The sequence below is a fragment of the Orcinus orca genome, chromosome 5, assembly GCF_937001465.1.
Source record: "Orcinus orca chromosome 5, mOrcOrc1.1, whole genome shotgun sequence".
NCBI classification, from domain to species: domain Eukaryota; kingdom Metazoa; phylum Chordata; class Mammalia; order Artiodactyla; family Delphinidae; genus Orcinus; species Orcinus orca.
Genome location: NC_064563.1, coordinates 51,309,496 through 51,332,967, shown reverse-complemented (window position 1 = coordinate 51,332,967; position 23,472 = coordinate 51,309,496). Strand labels below are relative to the sequence as shown.

Sequence of the window (23,472 nt, the reverse complement as noted above, 5' to 3'; positions counted from 1 at the left end):
GCCGCTGCTGAGGCGCCCGCTCGGGCCGAGGGGAGGAAGGGACGGCGGCGGCGAGGACGGCCGCGGCGCGGGGTCCCGACGGGACTATGGGAAACGGGATGTGCTCCCGAAAGCAGAAGCGGATCTTCCAGACGCTGCTGCTGCTGACCGTGGTGTTCGGCTTTCTCTATGGCGCGATGCTCTACTACGAGCTGCAGACACAGCTGCGGAAAGCCGAAGCGGTGGCACTCAAGTACCAGCAGCACCAGGAGTCCCTTTCCGCCCAGTTACAAGGTACGGTTAACGGGACGCGCGCGGCCGTGGCCAACTTTGCCCCGCGCCTCCCGCCCCGACTGGAAAAGTGGTTTTGATGAGCTGTTGGCACCGCGGGCACCACCTCTGACCTTCAGGGACATCAGAGGCAAGCCCCGCCGGACCCCGGAGTGTCAGAGATGACACATCCGCATCCTCCCGCTTCCTCCGGTGGTTACATTTGAAATTGGCAGCGCCAGCCCAGGTTCCACTGGGCGATGGATGGGCGGGTACACACTGAGTCTTTTACCCCAGCCCTTGTCAAAGGCCCGGCTGCAACCCGGGCAGACAAACCAGGATCCCTGCCTCCGCTCCTGCCAGCCCATCCGGAGGGGCATGGTTTCCTGGTTTCTAGGCACTTGCTTTCCACTTGACGTTGTCAGTAGCCTAAGAAATGGGGAGTTTGGCCGAGATTTCTCAAACTGCTGTTTCTTCAAGGGAAATTAAGCCATGACCTGGTGGTCCAAACTAATGGCCCAGTCGAATGGAGCCTAGACCTGCTAGTTGCTTATCTCTGTTAACTCAGTAGTGTGACTTTAGAGATGTTGGATGTGTTGGAAAAGTCCACGCTACTGTTCACCATACTGCAGGTATGTTTTTGGAAAAAGAAAAAAAAAAACTTTATTAAACTGAGTAACTTTCAGTTTGTCCCGGAGAGGTGCAAGAGGAGAAACCTGGTTTTTCACTTTGCCAGACACACAGCAAACACAACGTGAGCAATACCTGCAGAAAGACGGAAAGCTCCTATCCTTCTATTCTAGAATCCCATTTAACGTAAATTTCAGGAACATAAATGATGCATGACTGCAAAGTAAGCACCATGTGGCCTTGTTAAGAGCAGAGTCATCCTTTACATATTTTTTGAAAACTTTTTCTTATACTTGTGGTTAGTTTTCAACACTTATGCAGTCCTCTCCCCACCAAAAAAAGTAATAATAGTAAAGGGCTCTGAGTAGTGAAATGTTGACAGTCCTTGCTGATCATGCAAATATAGCTTATTTCATATTTCTAGGAAGATACAAGCTGCATGGATAGTTTCTGTCATTGTATATTTATACAAATATAAAACAGATACCTTTTCGTTGCTTTAGCTATTTTGAATGTTTTCTGATTCTTGGTCTTATTTGCTTTTCCCAACTTAGAAACAAAGGAAGTATTTTTAGCTTACTGAAGCTGTATAGCCACAGGCAATGAAAATACATGAGCTGGGCTTTGTTCAAAAGGAAAATCTGTTTTGATTCAGTCTTACTTTAAAAATGTTTTTCTTTAAAACTTGTTGAAATTTACCCATGAGTTATTGTTGGTATGCAAAATATGGATATTTATTTATTTACTTGTTTACTTAGAAGGCACCAGCGGCAGTTAGACCAAGGGAAAAACTTGCCATCCAGTAGTACAATGGCAGGACTGGATTTTCACACACGTGACTGGAAGGGTGTATATGGTGGATTATGCAAGGTTGGTGCCTTGTTCTCTTAGTTCAGGAGACTCATGAGAGCAGGTGCTGTCACATTCACCAATACATCCTCAGCACTGCACAGTGCCTGACACTCAGGAGGGGGTCAATGTATATATTTATTCAGTCAACAAACAAAGTTTAACTGTGATGAGAAAACTAGTTCCAATCACTTTTGTCTGCTTTCTCAGACTTCACTTCCTTGTCTGCTTTTTGAAAAAAACCAAGTAACAACAATGAAATATTTTGCCCAAGTAGCACATTTGCTTAAACTCCCAGTGCTGGAACTCATTGACTGAGGAGGCCCTGATTTCTGAGTCATGGCCTTTATTTGCAGTATTCCATTTAGAAAATCCATCTCAGTTTTTTTTTCCCCTTTTATTTGCCTTCTTTTGGTGGTGGTAGTGGGGGAGAGGGGTGGTAAGTGGTAATACAAGACCATTAAAATACACAACATTTGCTTTGCTGCAGGAGATGAAAAAAAATGTTGTAGCTAGTTTGAACAAGTGGCCTTACAGTCCATTTTTTAATTTAGTGTTTTGCCATTTCCTCTTGAATTGTGGTGCTGCACAGTTGCAATATGATTATGTGTGAAGAATGATTTCCCAAGCAGGCTACAGTTTCTTCTTCTTCTTCTTCTTTTTTTTTTTTACAATTCTTATTTTTTCACAATTCTGTTCTGTAGCATTTATTTTGGATTTCACATCTGCAGGCCATTTAATGAAGATTTTCTGATGGTACGCAGCTTTTGCTTCCCTTTTCCAATGACAAATGACATTTTACTCAGCGGTGCTATGTACACATATAGATTTGTTTTTAGGACATTAAACTCTCCATTCTTAAGACTTGTTTCGTTATGTGAGGTCTCTTGACCTGGCTTGGATTAAAATCAGAGTTAATTATGAGTGTCCTTTTTTTTAAAAAATGCCTCTTGAAAAATGTTAAGTAATTTGGCCATGTAATCTGAAGGTATACATTTGTTAAATGAACATATTTAGGTCATCTTCAGTTTAATAATGGATTGTCACCAGACATTATTCTGAAAGTAGGTTATGTCTAACTCCAAGTGTATTTTGGAGTAGAACAGTTCCATAAATAGGAAATGGCAGGGGTTACATGGGGAAAGTTCCAGACTTTGGCAATGCTCCGTCCACTAAAAACAAATGTCTGTGTCTGCCAGCCTCTCTATCTTCCATCCATAGTGTTTCTTAATTATATTGAGGAGTGGGGCAGAGGTTACCTCTGGTGGCAGAGGCAGTAGTAACAACCTTTGACCAGCGCAGTGTTTAGTTAACTTAAAATTTTTTTTAAAAAACTGCTTTTGGGACTTCCCTGGCAATCCAGTGGTTAAGTCTTGGAGCTTCCACTGCAGGGGGCGCGGGTTAGATCCCTGGTCAGGAAACTAAGATCCCACATTCCTCGCCAAGCAGCCAAAAACAAAACAAAACAAAACAAAAAAAGCAAAAATGCTTTTGGGGCCATGCTCCATTTTCTGTGTCTATAAACAGTGGTTCTCAGCTTTGACTGCCCATTAGAATTACCTGGGGGCAACTCCCAGTTCAATTAAGTCGCAATCTATGGGGTGGAACCCACCTAGCAATCTCCCCAGGTGAATGCAATGTGCAGCTGAGGTCGAGAACCACAGCTCTGTAATCTTAAGACTCAGCTGATTCGCACATTTACTTCGCTGGCTTGGCTGCAAAGACATTTGAGGCTTTTTTCTTTTACCCCAAGCATGTGATTCAAATTCTAGCCCTGCAACTTTTTGCGTGATCTTGGGCCTCATTTTTCTTATTTATGTAATGGAGATTAGAGTGACCTATTTTATAAAATATTGTGAGGATAAAATAATTAATACCTGTGAAGCTCCTAGCACATACCTAGCACATAGTAGGTACCGCTCATTCAACATTAGCTGTTATCATAGCAGTCCCTGTTTGAGATATTTGATCATTTTCTCTTCCCAGGGTTGCCATGGGTAAAATTTTGAAATTGGCAGAATTTGTTTTTATAATTAGCTCCTTTTTTGTTGTACCTAAATGAACATCAAAGAAAATAGGCAGACTGGAATAAATCCAAGTACTTTACTCTGGATAAGGGACCCTCCCTGACAATTTAAATTTAGAATTCAAGTCTGGTTACTAATTAACTCTCTTTTTATATCATGTCAGATTAGGAGAGGGTGTGATTGCCAGAGGTAGGCAGTAACCTTGTGCAATAAGATCTGGGAGAGGGATGTAACTATTTAAATTTTGGGGGGGGCAAACAGTCCCTCATTCTTTTTTTTTAACATCTTTATTGGGGTATAATTGCTTTACAATGGTGTGTTAGTTTCTACTTTATAATAAAGTGAATCAGTTATACATATACATATGTTCCCATATCTCTTCCCTCTTGCGTCTCCCTCCCTCCCACAGTCCCTTATTCTTAAAACATTGTATTATATTATTGCAGTGCTCTTGGTCTTCCCAGTGATGAGCAGAAACCATCAAGAAAAGGTTCATAGGGCTTCCCTGGTGGTACAGTGGTTGAGAGTCCGCCTGCCGATGCAGGGGACACGGGTTCGTGCCCCGGTCCGGGAAGATCCCACGTGCCACGGAGCGGCTGGGCCCGTGAGCCATGGCCGCAGAGCTTGCGCGTCCGGAGCCTGTGCTCTGCAATGGGAGAGGCCACAACAGTGAGAGGCCCGCGTACTGCAAAAAAAAAAAAAAAAAAAAAAGAAAAAAGAAAAGGTTCATATGATGTCTTCTATGCTCCTATTCCAGATAAGTGTATTACAGTTATTTAAAACAAACACGTTTGGTGCTTCTAAGGGTGACATGGTTATTCAAGTTAGTTGTCCTTTGCATTATGTTCCCTTGAGACATAGAATGGCCCATTTGCCTGAGCATGAAACATATTGTATCTGGTTTCTTCTTTGTTTTCAACCTACCCTGAATTTGCTTTTTTTAAAAAAAAAAATGTTCTCCTTCAGCTCAGGACCAGGCTTTTAAAAAATTCTCTCATCTCCAGTGCTAAGTGCTTGGCATATACTGTAGTAGGTGATCAATAAATATATAGGTCTATACCTATATATTCATTGGCTCTCTGCCAATGAATGTGCTTCTATATGGTGAGCAGTGAAATGTAGTAGATGTGGGCTGAGGAGTCAGAGCTCTTGGATTTGATGTCTTGCTATATATATATATGTATATTTTTTTTACCAGCTGGGTGATCTTGGGTTACTTAACATCTCTGTGATTTGCTTTCATCATATGTAATAATCAGGATAATGGTGTTTATAATAGTTTGTCATAGGATCAGTAGTGTTAGCGGGTGTACAGTGCTTAGAAGGGTGATACTTGCATTTTGGAATACTGGGGAACTTCATGTACAACAGAGTGGTTCACAGACCTCAGTAATTTAGCCCCACGGGTATAGGCAATGCGTAGCAGGGATACTCGTTTTCAAGTGCAAAGTTAGGACACACAAACATCAATTAGATGTTGTCTATTAAATGGACATTTTCACTGAAGTACATACATCGTGCAGTTAAAAGGTGAAATTTATCAAGCTGTTTTTGTTTAATTCTGTTCTATTTTAAAAATGGAACAGACATAAAAACTCTTTATGTAAAACCCTGCCTTAAGATTTATTTCCTGAATAAAAGATAAAAGCTTCTAGATAACTTTTGAAAATATGACTCAGTTAAACATTCTGTTAAATATATGTGACATGCATGAATATGTGTGACTCCACACACTGTACCTGCCTTAGTCGTCCCTGTAGATTGGAACTCGCCAATATTGGTTCACCAGGGAGGAGAATTGCTCAGTATCTGTGAGCCTTTTGGTTAAGTCTGAGGTAGAAGACCCAGGCATGTTATACAGTTCACTACATCCAAGTAGATTGGAAAACTTACCTTGACCTTTTAAAATTCCCTCCTGCCTTACCAAGAGCTGGGACAGGAGACCAGGTTTTAGAGACTTAAGGAATGAGTGAATTGGAGTTTGAGAATGACGACTGAAGCCGGGAGGACCAAAATGCAAATGACTTGAGAGAAACTAGAAGACGTGAGAGAGAGAGAAGGGGACTAACATCAGTTTATGACATTTCAAAGCATTGGGGATGATTCTTGCCCACATCTGCATGTCCTAAAAAGAAAGAAACAGGGACTAGCGAAGGGGGAGTGGGTTTGGCATCAGATACTGTTAGAATGCAACTCTGGTGTTTACCAATGGAGTGACCTTGAGCAGGCAGGTAACCCCTCTGAACTTCGCTTTCTTCCTAGTTCGCTGGGGATATTTTGCACACTTGCATGCACTAGAAATAATACATCTAATGTGACTAGCACAAATCCCAGAGCGCATCACTATGACATTTACTAGGTAACCAGGACTGCTGTTGCAAGATTAATATTGGGCTACTTTTTATTTTGCCCACCGTGTATTACATCTAGTAGGTAATAGAGTCATTATCTGTGGTCTAATTGTGGCTCTTTTCAGAGCCATATGTCCACCTTGGCTGAAACTTTTACTTGATTAAAGACACTCTCACTCTGTCTTTTCTACTATATTGACCCTTTTTTGGTAAGAAAGGACTTGAGAACGCTTTGCATGGTAGCAGCTAAGAGTTCCTGTTTTTCATTTTGACAAATAAGTGTTCTTATTTTATCACTGAGGACAAAATGTTTTTGCTACTTTTGCCAGTCAGTGGTTTATGGGTTTTGTAGCTTTGTTTGGAAGTGAAATATGTATAACTTTACTGTAAAATAAAAATGGCCAACTGTATTTTTTCTTTCGAGCCACTCTTATTTGAAACAAATTTATTTTGATAGAAATTTGAAAATTTCCTTGAAAGAATTAAATTACGTTGAATACATACCATTTATTGAGTGTCTGCCACATTCAGGTGCTGGGTTTAAGCACTTACATGCATTTTCTCACTTAACCCTGACTGAGCACTTTGGTGTGAAGGAGTAGTCTGCGGCTCAGAGGGGTAAATTAAGTTGCCAGTGTCAAGGTCGAATCTAATGAATCTGCACTTGGAACTCCAATGTGATTTCCTAGCCTGTGTTCTTTCCACAGTACTCCATTGCCCTCAAAATTATTTTAGTGTCTCTGTGACAGTATTAAAGGTTTTGAGAAAGTGGGTTAGGTGGGTCATGTGAGGATTCAAGATAAAATTTAGAATCAGAAGTAACAGGTGTGATTATTTGATGCAGCATTTCCAGAGTGTAGGACATTTGGTGCTGTTGAAAAAGGTGATTTTAGTTGATACTGGAGTTGATTTTAGGTGATCTGCAGATGCTGCATAAAATAACATCAAATCACATGAGAAACTTCTGCCCTTTTGAATTCCCTTTCAGTGTTTTCTTGACAGTCAAGGAGAAACTCTCAGTTTGATACTAGAGCCTCTCTCCTAGATATAGTTGCTCATTTGTTTTCAGAGAGCCGACTTCAGGCAGCCAACAGCCTGACAGCTAGACTTTAATAATTGTTTTGTTGTTTTATTGTATTTAAATTTTACGGTTACTACCCATTAATGGCACGTTAAGTCAGATTTTTCATTTACAAAGTAGTAGTGTAAAGTTTCCTTTTTAGAAGTTTATGTTAGGGTAAAAAGTGAACATCTGGCCACCCATTGTACCTATGCAGGTTTTGCATGTATAAAATAAGAACTCATGTTATGAGTACCTGCATGTCTGACGTTCAAGAACGCATCACTTGGTGATACAGACACTGAATTTTACAGTTAAGAAAACAATCCTGAAGAGGATGAATCACTTAGCATATGTCTCAAGCTAAGCCCAGAGCCTACATACGCTGATTTCCAGAACAGCGGAGCACTCCTCACTGCGCTCAGCTGCGTCTGCAGACTGGCAGCACCCTCCTCTTGGTCTGAGCAGCATGGGTGTTGCTATTTTTAAACAATGCTATGTATTTCTGAATGGCACACTTGTGTTCTTTGTTTTTATTGGCCTGTGGGTGCTTTTCCAGAGGACATGCCAGACATTGCCCCACGCTAATAAGGCTCACTAAATAGGCTCATAGCCTGGAGGGACGTGGGCATGAAATAAATTGCTCGTTATAATAGTATGACATTTAAAAAATATTGCTTTAGCTATTTTTCACATATAAAATGTCACAATATGATACGTAGTGAATAGAAAAGTGAAAGATGTGCTGTCATTCTGAAGGATGAGGCATTTTAGAACATTTGAATGACACCATGTCCTTTCCTTTGAGAGTAAGTGAACTTAAGAAAAATATATAATCATTTTAGGAGAGTCAAACATTCTATTTCCCATTTCACCTCTCATTTAAAGCCCTTCTTTAAGTGGAATTTTTGTAAAAAAAAAAAAATTCTACAAATCAAGGTATGTAAGAGAACTTTGACGTTGTTTGTATGCTCTAGACAATAGCTATGATACTATAAAATAAGTATTCTAAATGTAGATTAATATTGGACAGCTGATAAATTGCTTGATTAGTTTGGTTAGTGTAGAACAGTTTATCAAGTTTTACGTTAGTGGGATTTAATATTGTAACTCTATGCTTCCTACTGCAATAATCTCTCAACCTATTAACAAACATTTAGAGGTAATTTTTAAAAGGACTTTATATCCTTTTTAAAGGTTTGATTCTGTAAAACACATTAAATAGTACTGATGTCAAACATCACTTTTATTAGAAGATGAAAACTATATCCTCTTTACTAGATAGGTGAGTATCAGCTCAAAATCCAGAAGTCATCTAAGTTTTATCCGGGTGTGGGTATGGCTCCTTGGATATGGTTCCTCAGGTACAACTTCCCAAGTATAGTTCCTCTTCATTGGTAGATCTGTGAAACTAAACCTCAACATATAAGCAACATACAACAGTGGGGCAGGCATACAATACCTACATATTCTTATTCAAAATAGCGGAAAGTGCAAGGTGTGTAGGAGTTGCTGGTCCATGAAAATTCTGAAATCCAGTTAGGCAAATGTTCCTCAACTAGGTCCAGGCCTGGGAATAATTCTCCATGGTTCTTGATTCTACCCTATGGACTACTGAGTCATCCTTCCTTTTTTCACGAAAGGTACCATGTGTTGGCAGCTGAGTTTTCTGTCTGCTTCCTGCCTGTAGAATTTGGGGGATCTATGGCCTTTCTTCATTTAGGACCATCTCCATTCCTTCCAGTCCAAACTGGCAGTGTATCTGCTGGTAAAATCCTCTCAAAATTTTTGTGGGTCTCCTGTGAAACTTGTTGAGGTTTACTCTGTTAGACAAAAATCCACACCCATCTTGGAGATGATTCCTTCTCTACCTTGAGTTTCTGCAGAGGCAAGGGAGAGACAATGCCCTTTAACTTACCAAAGGCCTGTTGAGAGTATCTGTGAGTCACACCCTTAAAGTTGTAGGAGATCCTGTGGTCTGATTGAATAGTACTCTGAGATGCCACGTTTCCCAGGGCTTACCAAAAGGATTTCAGAAGCTGCACCGTTGATCTCATTTTAGACCATGTTTTCTCAGACAGTTCCCTAGAAATGATCTTTGCTTGGAAACTGTTTCTTAACTTTAGCATTGTTTGCTGTCTAGAGAGACTGAGGATTTTCAAAACCTTCAGGTCCTGCCTCCTTTTTTGTTTGGTAGTCCCTCCCCCGATTTATATTCTAATAGTTTGCTATAAACAGCAAGAAGGAACCAGGTAGCATCTTCAGTACTTTGATGGGAAAGCTCCTTAACTAAATCACCCAGTTCATTTGGCACTTTGTAAACGTCTCATATAAATGCATGGGTCTGCAGGTCACGTAACTACACATAAGTGTCATATTGTTAAACCTTTTGCCACTGTGCAATTTCTAGTTTCCAATAAGATTTTCCTCACCTTCATTCATGCCCTTAATAGAAATCTCTTCAAAGTCCAAAATTCTGTGAACAATGTGTCCAAGGCACTTTACACTGTCACTGGTACTCTTCTTAGGCCCACTACATGGTTCCAAAGCCTCTACTACCTTTTAGGTTTTTGTCATGGCAGCACCCCACTTCTAAAATCTGGATTAGTTATCCTGTTGCATAGCAAATTACCCCCAAACTGAATTGGCTTAGAATGACAAATATTATCTCACAGTGTTTGCTGGAAAGGAATCGACTTAGCTGGGTGATTCTCTGAAGATCTCTGTCTCACGATGTTGCAGTCAAACTGCTGATCAGGGTTGTAGTCATCTCAAAATTTGACCGAAACTGAAGGATCTGCTTCAGAATTCACTGATGTGGTTGTTGGCAGGCCTCAGAAGATCCACTTCCAATCTCACTCATCCAGGCCTTTCTGAAGGCCCATGATTCCAACCTGGAACTTAAAACATAATAGCTGGCTTCCCTCGGGGCAAGAGATCCAAGAGAAAGCTAGAGAGTGTGTATGAACCCAAGATGAAAGTGAAAGTATTTTAATAACCTAATCTTGAAGGTGATAACTCATCACTTTCTGCCATATTCTGTTCATTAGAATCTAATCACCAAGTCCAGCCTGTGCTCAAGGGCAAGAATAACAGAAAGTAAGGATCACCTGGGGCCATCTTAGTAGCTGCCTCCCACAAGGTGAGAACGACATTGTCATTGTTGGCATTCTTCGAGCACTTGCTATGTGCCAGGCACTGTTCTAAATTATATTCTTGGAATATCCAACATAATACTTTGGTAAAAATGTTCTACTATATATTAAAATGTGATTTACCATTTAATTTGACATATATTAGAAGTGGCATTTGAAGTCATGGAACTACAGAGGGAAATTATCTGCTGTTTAAACCATCTGACCTGGAAGAATTGAAATTAAAAGAGATTTCCAGGTATCTCTCTGAAGTATAAACCTAACTAGGAGGCTGTTAGGGGAAATCCCAAAGTGGAAGCCATCCTGTCCTTGGGAAGTTTCAAAATCCATTGACAATTTGTGAAAATTTCCTACTCCTACAAGTGACTGTATTTCTTTGGCAAGTAGATGGGAATGCAGTGCAGTGTGTTTGTTCAAACAGTATTTTCATTTGCTTCTGAACGTTCCTGCTGGTTTCAGATAGCCTGCAGTCCTTGGTGAAGACCTCATTATTTGATGATCAGAAGATATATTTTTTAATGGAGTTCAACTGGTCTTAGAAAGATAAATATCATTGCTTTAAAGAAAGAGCATTCATTGCATGACTAGTAATTTCAACTTGTTCATTCATCCCTATTTTGAAAGTCAGGTTTTAAATATTGCAATACATGAGGTATTCTTTTGTGATGTCGATAAAATAAAAAATAGAGCATATGAGCATATTATGAAAAAGTCATTAAATGTTTTATGAACAATTGTAATTTCAAATTTACAGTATGGCCTCACTCTTCCAAACATACTTTAATAATTAGAGATACATGAGATGAATATTTCTGTTTTCCATTTGGCTTCCATTGTACTTTCCTAAACATATTTCTGTAAGAAATTAGATCGGGAAGTGGGTAGAGAATATTTTGTCAAAATGTTTGAGGCCATACTTGATTCACAAATCAGGGAGAGTTCTGTTCTTGTCAGTGAGAAGTTGCTGTTGAATTTCTAGGAAATCAGTGATTCTCTTCCTGCTCTCCTGCTATCTATGTGGGTGCCAGATTGCTGCCATCATCCTCTCTGTTAGGCTAGGTTGCTGGGGACTTCTCTTGGTGATACTCTCAGTGATTGTAAGTCCCTTGGGACATGTGGTCTCTGTTATCTGTCCTAAAAACCAAAATGGGAAAATTCCCTACGTGTTCTACAGTATAGTTCTAACATGTGCAGTGTGGTTCTTAGGGACACTTAACAGGCTGCATATTGTCTTTGTCTCGTTTACCTTTTGCTCCCTGGGTTGGTCAGGGTCCATATGGATTAAGCTAGCAGATGCTCTTTTCTGTTGAAACTGCCCAAGGAAGCAGTAGCTTCTAACCCAGTTAGCTAGAATGATGGTATTTGTGAACACATGTGAGACCCCTTTTTTAGCCCCCGAGAAGTGTTCATCTGAGGGTCCCACAGTAGCAATACTTTGAGCAGAGACCGAGCCTTTAAAGAAAGACTGCTTTGTTTTTATTTCAGGCCTCCAGCTGTTCTCAAAACTGCCTCCTACCTGGCAACAGCTCAGTCTAAGACCACGTCGTGTGTCTTGTTTGTGACCCTCTCTTCCCTGAGGGTGGCATTTTCAATTTGGGATCTGTGGGGTCTATGAATTTTCTGAAAATTTATGTCAATTTTGTATAAGTGCCTTTTTCCAAGACAGACGCTATAGCTTTTATCAGATCCTCAAAGGATCAGTGACCTGAAAAAGGTTAAGAACCCCTGCTTTCGGGCAAATTCCCCTTTCTGGGGTTTTTTTAAGTCCATCTTGGAATTTGACCTCCCCTGGTTCCATGCCATGAACCCTCTAGAAAGTGGCCAGGTTTGTAATGGAGTCATCAGTGCTGACTGCTATTCCTCTAAAGCCCAAACCCACTCCACCTCCCTCAAATGTAAGAATCCTGATTAGAGATTTAAATGACATCTAATAAATTGCATTCCTAGAATCCACTAGTAATTGCTTAGTAAATAATAAATAAAAATGCCTTGCTATCACATGAGACATTTATGCTTTTCAAATTGCTTTGTATTCATGATATCATTTGGTCCTGAAAACCTGTGATGTTGAGTAAAGCAATATGCAATATTATTACCATTTTGAATCTGGGGAAACAGAAGTCACACAGGAAGACAGTGACACACTTGGGATTGATGCTCAAATTGCTTGAATCCTAACTCAGGACTCTTACTAATTCTCAGTTTCCAAGGCTCCCTCACCCTGGAACTAAAAGGAGGTTTTGACAGCACCTATTCCAAAACAGAGTTTTTTACTTTGCCTCCTCAGAGTTAAGAGTATTCCCAGATGGTGACGCAGCTGGACTTGAGAACTGGCCTCCTTGGGGTCCACTGCCATCCCCCACCACTTCCCATCTCCGTGTCCTCGGAAGGTGCTGCTGGCTGCTCACGCTACCACTTGCTGCTTCACCTCTGCAGCTTTCTACTGTCACCAGCATGTTCACCGTGTCCCTCTCTGCGTCTCATGCCCTGAAGGATGGAGGCAGGCTCCACAGGATTGGATCCCAGGGTAATAAGAGTGATAGTCAGTGTGGTGAACTTGGCTTCACCGCCCTTTCCATCTCTCTCCGGCACATTGTCCTTGATCCAAAATTAGGGGCTTGGGCTGTCCCTAACCTTCAGATGATTCTTTCTCAGACGCCTCCGCAACCTGGGGTGTAGACATGGCACGGGCCCACACCGGCATCCTGCTAACTTTCACCACAGGCTCTGTAGCTTCACCTTGACTTCACAGGGGGGCTTTGAAGCTCACCACTCAACTGATTCTCCAGCTGTGTTTTTTAGTTTCCAGATGTAGAAGCCAAATCACTCCTAAATAAATCACAGATTGGAAAAACAGGAAAGAAGCTTTGTAGAACCCAGGTTGCAAAGAGCAGCATATGGATATGTTTTGGTTTGGCCCACACAGTGCTCGGAAAAATTTCACGGTAGTTGTCTAATTGGAAAAAGAAAGATATTTTATGTGAGCATCCGGATTTCCAACTTTGTCTGAAAAGTCATAGGATCCCTCGGCACTGCGCTGCGTTCCTGCGTGGCTTGTGTTTTGAGTGGGGCATGTGGGCTTCCGTTGGCAGACACTTCCGCTGGGAATTCTTCCTCTTGAATACCTCCTTTAGTTTATCAATGAAGAAAGCGAACCTCAGAGAGATCGAATGACTTGACAACTGTGCTGTCCAGTGTGGTAGCCACTGGTCCTGTGTGGCAGAAGCACTTAAAGTGCAGTTAGTGTGTGACTGAGGAATGGAATTTCATTTTTTTTTTTTTTTGCGGTACGCGGGCCTCTCACTGTTGTGGCCTCTCCCGTTGCGGAGAACAGGCTCCGGACGCACAGGCTCAGCGGCCATGGCTCACGGGCCCAGCCGCTCCGCGGCATGTGGGATCCTCCCGGACCGGGGCACGAACCCGCGTCCCCTGCATCGGCAGGCGGACTCTCAACCACTGTGCCACCAGGGAAGCCCTGGAATTTCGTATTTTAACTAATTTAAACTTAAAATTTTTAGCCAAAGCATTGTGAAATATTTTTCTGTTAAACACAGCTTTATTGCCTTGGTGGCACTACATTTCGATGAAGTCTTGGGTTGCATTAGATCTTATTGGTGTATTGCAGTGCACATATACTTCCTACCTTTTAAAATGTGGCTGCTAGAAATCTAACAATTACAAGCGTGGTTCACGGTGTATTTCTGTTGGACAGTGTTGACCTGACAGAGCTCACACAGCTTGTTGGTGGAAAGTCTGGAATTTGTCAGCAGATATCCACGGTTCTAACCATTCTTTTTCTCTATTACTACACTCTTGCCCAACTTTCCTTCTAATTCTCAAAACCTTTTCATTATACCAGACAATCTCATAAACCCCTGTAGGAGTTTATTTTGCCTCATTTTTGCATGATACAGAAATGATTTTATGTAAATGACAATTTAGCTTTGTGTATTATCAATGATCATATAATAAAGGTAATTTTAAAGATAATATAATTAATATTCATGATATATAAAGACTAAAATTATTTTTCTTATTTTAAGTGACACTGACCATTTAGTTGTCTCTGAATTATTTGTCTAAGAAAACAATTTTCAACACATTCAAAATAACATTGTATTTGATTTTCGACACAGATGTATATTAAAATGTAGTCTAAAATTAGTTACATACTGTAACTCTAAAACTAGACAAATTACTTTTAGACTTAATATATTGCATTCCTATATTTGACATGAGAAGAAAGAAATCAAACACTTCACAAATAAAACAATGGGCATGTGAATAGCCCAATCAAGTCTAACGTTTACTTTCTTTTTTTACATTTTAGTTATTGTGAATTGTGACATACATAAAAGTGTACAAATTGTAAGCAAGGCAGTTTGATGAATTTTCACAAACACCTTTGTATAATCAGCAACCTGATCAAAACACATAACAATACCAGCACTCCGGAAGTTTCCTTGAGCCCCTTTCAGTCACTAACTGTCCCCCACCCCCTAAGGATAATTGCTGTGAATTGATTTTGCCTGTTTTTTTACTTTACATAAATGAAATCAAACAATATATAATCTTGTTTCTGACTTCTTTTTCTTTTTTTTTTAATATTTATTTATTTTATTTATTTATTTGGTTGTGCCGGGTCTTAGTTGCGGCAGGCGGGCTCCTTAGTTGTGGCTCGCGGGCTCCTTAGTTGCAGCATGTGGGCTCCTTAGTTGTGGCATGCAAACTCTTAGTTGTGGCATGCATGTGGGATCTAGTTCCCTGACCAGGGATCGAACCTGGGCCCCCTGCATTGGGAGCGTGCAGTCTTAACCACTGCACCACTAGGGAGGTCACCTGACTTCTTTTTCTTAACGTTGTTTGTGAGATTCATCCAAGCTATTCCATGTAGTTATAGATTGTTCACTTCTTTTAGTGTGTCATCTTATATGTCTATCACAATTTATCCATTCTACTATTGATAAGCATTTGAGTAATAGATCTGCTGCTATGAATGCTCTAGTTCCTTTTGACTTCTTTTTTTTTTAAGGGCTAGCGACTTCTTGATGTGCTTGATGACTATTTTGAGTAAGATAATGCAACTTAAGGACTATTTTGAGTGCATTTGCAAAATTGTTATTTTATTATTTCCCTTCTACTAGTGAGTGCTAATTTAATATCCTTATGCATCCTGTCTGTATGCACTGGACTATTATCAGTGCAAATGTAAAAATACGAGCAAAAATAAAAACAACTAAAACCTAACATTCAAAATGCAAATATTGGTGTCATTGCTCTGCCAAGGATAAGGATAAGCTGCCCAAGGGTCCATCCAGATGTGAGCTGACTTGTCTGTTCTCTATTCACCATCATTCGTGCTCTTTTGATACATTCTTTTCCCATTTGTGTTGTGTAAAAGGGTCATTTTTAAAGTAATTATTTTATTTAAAAAGTGGAAATTACAATAGGCCTGATTACCGCCTTTTGCTAACTTACTGAAACAGGTTCACAATCCCCCTGATTTGGGAACACTGCCTCTCACTGGAAGGGTCCAGAGGATAACTGAGCATCTGGGAGCAATGTTACAGAGTTAACTCAAGTATCTGGTGGGTGGTTGAACTAGCCTTAAGAATCTTGTTTTTATATTCTGTGATGCTAGCTTTAGTGCACAATAATGAAAATAAGAATTATTTGTAGTGACTCATGCTCAGCAAATTATTAATATACAGTTTTCACACTGTATATTAGTTTTGCCTTATTATATATAAATGGCTAAAAAGGCAATGACGTTCTTGGAAGTGATTCATGAAAATCTCATTGCTTTTATAACTTAATTGAATCGTGTTAGGCTACAGTTTGTCTTCATACAAATTATGACAGAAAAAAATTAATAAAATATTTGTGTAAACAAAAATCTACCCTACTTTTTAAAAGAATAGATTTCTAAATCACTTAGCATAAAAAGGAAAAACATCCTCCTAGCCACAGAATTAACAGATGATTCCTATCTTGTGATTCAGGCAGACCCTAAAAGTATTAGTATTCAAAATTAATAAAACTGTACTTACTAAACTCTTCTTTAATTGAAAATTTTACTAATTTATACTGGTTCCTCCTCCTAACACTACTTAGTTCACACCTGTGAGGTTTAGAAGGGAAGCGATTCAGGAACTGCTCAAAAAACCAGATGAGTGGTTCTGGAGTATTTCAGATAGTTAGGGAGATGGGTTACTTTCATTTCACTTAGAGAACTGCTTGGTAAATTGTAGACACATCTGAGGTTACAAAATTATAACTTGAGTTTGTTAAAATATAGTTTATTTGGTATATCGTAGTTTATTTCTGAAAATTAAACTTCATAGAATGTCTTTCCATGACAACTTTTTCTTTAAAAATTCCTTTATTAAAAAGATTTCTGATTCTGTTTTCTGGAGTAGAAGATAGTCAAAGAAAATTACTATTATTAGGATAGGTAATCCAAGGAGGTGTGGTTTGATGCAACTAATGTTACATGAGTAGGCATATAAAGATACTGAGCATTGATATATTTTTGTTTTGTAACAATTTCAAAATCTCAGTTCCTTAAAAGAACAAGCATATTCATGGTCACAGGTCTGTAGTTTGTTTGTGATTTGACCATTGTGGACTGGGCTTGCCTGGGAGTGATTTGTCTGGATCTAGGCGTAGAGAAGCTTGGAACTGGCTCACTGTCATTTCTATTATCCCATTGACCAGATAAGACACGTGGTCAATGCCAACACTGATGGATTGGGGCGTGGAAGAACACTCTGCGCACAGCTAGGCACTACTGCCTATGTGGCAGGGTGTGAGTATATAATTACAGTAGTGAGGGGTGAAAAATTAGGAGTGATGACCCTATGTACCATAGTCAATTTCAAAATTGGTACAGTGTGAGATAAAAGAAGAAAGCTTCCTTCATTTGAAGAATTATTTTACAGTGATTTGACGTAGACTTTTAAAAAGGTTAACATAATTTTAGTCATATTTGAGTTTTCTTGGCAAAAGGAATGAGTTCATGATGAAAAGGCATGTAACCTAAGTTATAAACAAAAGGCAACGAATATATATTTTCTTTAATCAACAAACTTTTTCTGAAGCACCTGCTGTCCACAGGCTTTCTTGGGCGATATAATAATTTTACAGGGGCTGCCATTAAGAGATAGAATGTAATTGAAGTATCCTTTAAAGCTGAAGGCTTTTCTGTCGGATTTTTATGACTGCTCTTTCAGTGACATAGAATAAGTAGAACTTCTCCACTGAAGTATTTCAACATTTAATATGCTGATTTTAGCAGCAAAAGAAGATGTGATCAAATACAGGATTTAATTTAATACATTGATTTATGTGGGTTAAGAAAAAACTAGAACAATATAGAACATGGACCCATGGATAGGCTTGGACATTTAAATTTTTTTGTAGACTTCTCATGAATATGCAAGTAATGCTTGGTTTTTTAAAAATATCCATTATATATTCACTGGGATTCTTTTCTTTAAAAAAATTAAATGAAAAAATTATTCCAGGGCTTCCCTGGTGGCACAGTGGTTAAGAATCCACCTGCCAGTGCAGGGGACACAGGTTCGAGCCCTGGTCCAGGAAGATCCCACATGCCGTGGAGCAACTAAGCCCATGTGCCACAACTGCTGAGCCTGCACTCTAGAGCCCGCGAGCCACAAATACTGAGCCCACGCACTGCAACTACTGAAGCCCGTGTGCCCAGAGCCCGGGCTCCGCAACAAGAGAAGCCAGCGCAATGAAGAGTAACCCCCTGCTCGCCACAACTAGAGAAAGCCCGCGTGCAGCAACAAAGACCCAAGGCACCAAAAATAAATAAACTTAAAAAATTATGCCATTAGTATTTACTTGAAGGTTCTAGTGCCTACTACAGCAGCTATATATTTTTATACCCAAGGTCTTGGGGAAAAAATATGGAAAATTTAGAGAGATGGGTGCCCTGTCTTTTTGTCAGTATTTCTGTCTTTTTAAAGATTTATCTAATTTTAAGCATTTCTTTAAAACACCCTTATTTTTCAAGTTGCATATTTATTAATTCCTCCATTTAATGTGAGATGTATATATATGTATATATATGTAGTATGTATGTGTGTGTATGACTAGTAAGTTAAGAATTGGTCTTCTGTAGTAAGATAATCCTAATAATAATTTGTTTTTTTTTATTTTTACTTTTTAAAGCTTGATTCTTCATGTCTCGGCTTGAGAATATCAGAACTTTTTTTTTTTTACCAAAAAAGGGAAGCCGAAGGCTGGTCCCCAGGTACAAAAATACGGCCTTGATTTGGAAATAAATATTTCCTGTGAGTCGTCCTGACATGCTTTTTGTGCATACAATGGAAGCAGCAGTAAGAAAGGCAGGTTTTTTCGACAAATTACTTCTGTACTTTTTGTGAACAGTGCCTGCTCAGAAAATTTTCAGAGTAGGAACATGTAGATTCTTGTTAAGCCCCAGTAAGTAAAACTCTAATACTCTATGAAACCAGTGAATAATTGGCCAGTTACCATGTATTTGTTCTTTAACTTAAAGAAATACTTCCTGTCTTTAACTTTGTCCCTTTGGAAATATGTTGATGTGGAAAGAAAATCTGACTTTATTTTTGGTTTTCCTTATCTCTGTTTTATTACTTAATTTTTTTTAAACTCTGCTAGTTGATTGCTTAAATACTTTTTTTTTAAACACTCTGGTTGGCACCAGTTGGACCAGATGCCAAAGAGAACATTTCTACTGACTGCTTAATTATTTTGTAAAGGGAAGAGTCTTACCAGGCCCCCACAGCATTTTAACTGCACGAAATTACGATTTTTAACCATCACACCAAGAATTATGTCTTGAATTTTGAGTTGTGTCTCATTCAATCATATCTAATTTCCCCTCTTTCTAGGTCTGTTCTGGTGTTATCCAGGTGACTCAAAAACCTATTGGCATGGTGTAGACTACGTGGATGCTTTTTATATAGTTGTGTTGACTCCACTTTGAAAATACATTTCCTGAATCTTACCAATCTGTGATATTTCTATTTCTAACATCCTAGTCTGATTACCTGTCATCTCTTGACTGGGCTAGTTGCAGTAAGCTCCTGCTTGGTTTTCTTGCTTCCACCCTTAGCTCCCACATAGTAGCTCAGTAGTCTATAAAGATTATTCATTGTAAAACATAGGGTAGGTAATGTTATTTCCTATCTCTCTTTAAGGAAAATTTCACTTTTCTCTTACCACTTGGTTGTGCTTCACCAACAAGTTTCCAACCACATGGGCCTTTTAGCTGTTGCAGTGACACCCCAAGCTCACAGCCTTCTCAGAGTCTTTAAACCTGCTATTCTCTCTACCTGGAATCTTCTTCCCTAAGATCTCTTCATCATTGACTGACTCCCTTTTATTCAGGCCTCAGCTCAGATGCCAACTCCTACAAAGGCAGAAGTGTTAGCTGTCTATTGCTGCGTAACAAATTACCCCCGAACTTAGCACTTTCAAGTAACAAACATATGTAACCATTAACTGTTTCACATAGTTTCCTGAGGGTCATGAATCTAGGAGCAGCTTGGCTGGACAGTTCTGGCTCAGGGTCTCTCATGAGGCTGTACTCAAGCTGTTGGCTGGGCTACAGTCGACTCAGGATGGGCTGGGGGAGGATCCACTTCCAAACTCGTTCACATGGTTGCTGGCAGGCTTCAGTTTCTCACTGTTGGTCAGATACCTCTGTTTCACTACAGAACGCCCCTCCATAGATTGCCTGAGTGTCCTCATGATGTGGCATCCTCCACAGAGTAAGGGATCTAACAGAGGAAGAGCCCAACACAGAAGCCAGGCTTTTATAATTGAATCCACTTGCACTGGATGCTGTCAATCACGAGACCAACCCTGGGACAGTGTAGGAGGGGAGTGCACAAGAGTATGAGTACCAGGTAGTATGGGGATCATAGGGAACCATCTGGAAGGCTGGCTACTACAGCAGCCCATGGGAATTTCACTGGTTACTTTTGAGAAGCCCGCATCTTTCATATTTTTTACCTCTGAACAATCTTTAGAAGTCATAGCTGCGTATCTTCCTTGATATAAGGGAATAAGCTGAAAAATGATGATAGTTCATTCACCTAAGTACTCTCTATCCCATTATCCTACATTATTATCTTATTTGCACCAATGACTATCTGAAATCCCATATTGTATCTCCTTGTTAATTGTATCTTGTTTGTCTGTCTTCTCTATGAGAGTATGAGACCTTGAATTCAGAAAACGGGTATTTCATGTCCACTATTTTAATCCTTGGGCTTAGAACAATGCCTGAAATGTAGTAGATCATTTTGTGATAAATGAACACATAGGTTACCTTTTCAACCATTTCGTATGGAAGTTGTTTCTACAGGCATCCCTGTATTCTAAAACTGAGTGTACTGAACATAAATTTCATTAGTTTAAGTAATATTTGCTGAGTTTACCTTATGTAGAAGGCACTGTGCTAGATACTCTGCAGTTACAAATGAAATAATCTTACCCGCAAATGGTCTTTACCTCCAAGGAGTCCTTTAAGTAAGGAAGGGTATGTGCCATATGAGAACAAGTGAAATAACAAAGTAAAGAATGAGTAAAATAAAGAAGAGGGAAAAAATTGCAGTGCGAGAGGCAGGGTGAGAATTGGAGGAGGCTTCACGATAGAAGGCCCTCTTGATGTCTTAAGGTCAGTATGTTATTTTGTCCTGTAATATTGTGTTTCTTTTAGCATTCTCAGAATGTAAGAAGGAAAGAAACCATATTTCCTGAACAACTAAAAAGTCAGGAAGCCTGGTCTACAAGAGTATTATAGATATGGTAAATTGTTTAGTTATGTATTTTTAAAGATCACCTTGCTGAAATGACTAAAAATAAAGGAAATCATGTTTCATAATGTGTGGTTGTCATCATATATAGAGCAGTTGCCCATACTTTAAATAGCCTTCAATCAGTGTATCTTTGCAATTAGTTCTCCAAGTAACAATTGTATTCTTGTATTGTATAGTATTCTTCACTGTTACCAGCTTCTTATGGTAGTCATTCTGTCTCCCTCGTCTTAAAAGTTGCTTCATCTAGGGCTTCCCTGGTGGCGCGGTGGTTGAGAGTCCGCCTGCCGATGCAGGGGACACGGGTTCGTGCCCCGGTCTGGGAAGATCCCACATGCTGCGGAGCAGCTGGGCCCGTGAGCCATGGCCGCTGAGCCTGCGCGTCCGGAGCCTGTGCTCCGCAACGGGAGAGGCCACAACAGTGAGAGGCCCGCGTACCGCAAAAAAAAAAAAAAAAAAAAGTTGCTTCATCTAATTTTGCTGTGGACTTGAAAGCCCAGTAACCACGCTTGATAGAATTATGTATAATAAGAATAAACGAGACTATGAAAGAGTTTTCAAGTAATTAAGTTTTAAGGGAGGTTTTCTTTTTAGTTTAGCTCTTTGTGGCTCATTTTTTCATCTTTCTGGTACTCATCTGTGTTTTAACAACTTCTCTTAATAGACAAGATGCTATTTTACTTACGTTTGCTGTTGAACTTTTTGTCTCTGTTCAATATATCACAGTTGGCTTTGAAGTCAGACTGACTCATAAGTCTGCCAAATTTTAGTTTTACGTCCTTAAATTGTTGTATATTTCTGAGTCTGATTTTTAAAAAGTTGTATCTTACAGTGTCGATGTAAAGAGTAAATATGTTAAAGGCCTAGAACGTTACTGGCATGGATTTTCTTCCGTCCTCTCTTCCTTCCCCAGTCATCCCCACCAGGTTGAATGGGCTTCACACTCTACCACCTGGTGCCTGGCAACAAATGCCTTGGTAAGCAGCATCTATATGCATGCCACTTTGACAAGGGTGTCCTAGCTTATACCCAGTGGTGTAGAGCTAGACTCGGAGGACCAGTCCTGCAGACAGCTTTCTTTCCTAAGATTGTCAGCACAACTTGGGGAGCAATCCAAGATTGAGTTTCATGGCAGACTGGTACCAGTACCTTGGCCCTATGGAAAATTCACAGTCCAAGATTGACTGTAAAATTAAACTGACTCTCTAAGTATCCTTTAGAGATTTGATACCCTGAAGCAGGTATTAGCTGCTACATGGTATTTCACTCCCTGCCTGGGGTTTACAGCAGTGGAATTCAGAGGCAGCTCAGCCCTTGAGAAGTATAAGGCCGTGGGGCTTTCATGGGGGGATGTATCAGTCCCTGTACATACTCAGAGTTAACAAAACAGTCAGAGCAAGGAATTTTTTAATTAAGTTCTATGACATCCATGTAATTACTTACATTTTTCCACTCCCTCACATATTTTCTCAGTTTATCCACCCTTGTGACTCATTCAGTAGCAAAAGCAGTGAAATCAGCATTCTCTTCTAGTCATCAAGCAAAATGGGTCATCTCCCTGGCCTGCTGGATTGTCTGGTGTGCCCCAGAGAATCTCATTTCAGTTTAGGCCTCTTCCTGCTGCTCTATTTCCTTGTTTCCTCTTGGGTGGTTTCCACTGACCGTCAGGAGCTTCTCACCATGACCGGTTTCTTCACTCCAGGTTGCTCCCTTCTGAATGTTGCATTTCTTGCATTTATTCATCGTTCATGCCTTGAGAGTCCTGCCAAGATTCTGCCCTTTTCTTGCTTTAAATTCAACTGAAATTCACTGCGTACCTATTTTGTACCATACATAGAAATAGGCCCTAATATTTACATTATGGAATAGAAGAGTGAGGTTCAGAAAGGTTTTGTGTTCAGAATGACAAAGGTGGTATATGAGAGAAGGAATTTGAATGAAAATCTGCCCACTCTAAATTCAGTTTTCTTTCCAATTTAGCACAACTCCCATTTTCTCTAGGTGTGCCAGGGCACTGAGAAACTCTGATGATGTGAGCTGGAAGGCTTCATTAGGTCATGCTTAAGTCTGTGCCGCTGGCCATCATCCCTCTGCTGACGCAGGAGGCTGCTGTAAGCACATGTGGCAGATGTGCCCTGGGCACCATTATCTGGGTCCACCTTGAGTCTGTAATGCCAGCTCCTGGCCTGTAGGATGAAGAGAAAGCTGCTGTTTTCAGTGTTGATTTTTTTTTTTTTTTTTTTTTTAAGAACTGGTCTTAAAAGTAGATTTAACAATTTAGGGTAAAAAAACCTCCACTCACTAAGAGGAGCGAACTTA

General features: G+C 39.9%; 1 protein-coding gene across 8 annotated transcripts in view; it reads left to right on the top strand.

Annotated features, from left to right (window-relative positions):
* The first annotated feature begins 86 nt into the window (after window positions 1-86).
* GOLIM4 (golgi integral membrane protein 4) overlaps window positions 87-23,472 on the top strand; it is an 80,051-nt gene continuing 56,665 nt past the window's right edge. For 4 of the 8 annotated variants that reach the window (XM_033429580.2, XM_049710626.1, XM_033429578.2 and 1 more), the window contains exons 1-2: window positions 87-273; window positions 12,609-12,848. In XM_033429580.2, coding sequence (XP_033285471.1) covers window positions 87-273; window positions 12,609-12,848 — 427 coding nt within the window. The remainder of the gene's footprint in view (window positions 274-12,608; window positions 12,849-23,472) is intronic. The other 4 variants (XM_033429582.2, XM_012533308.3, XM_004270580.4 and 1 more) reach the window with 1 other exon arrangement.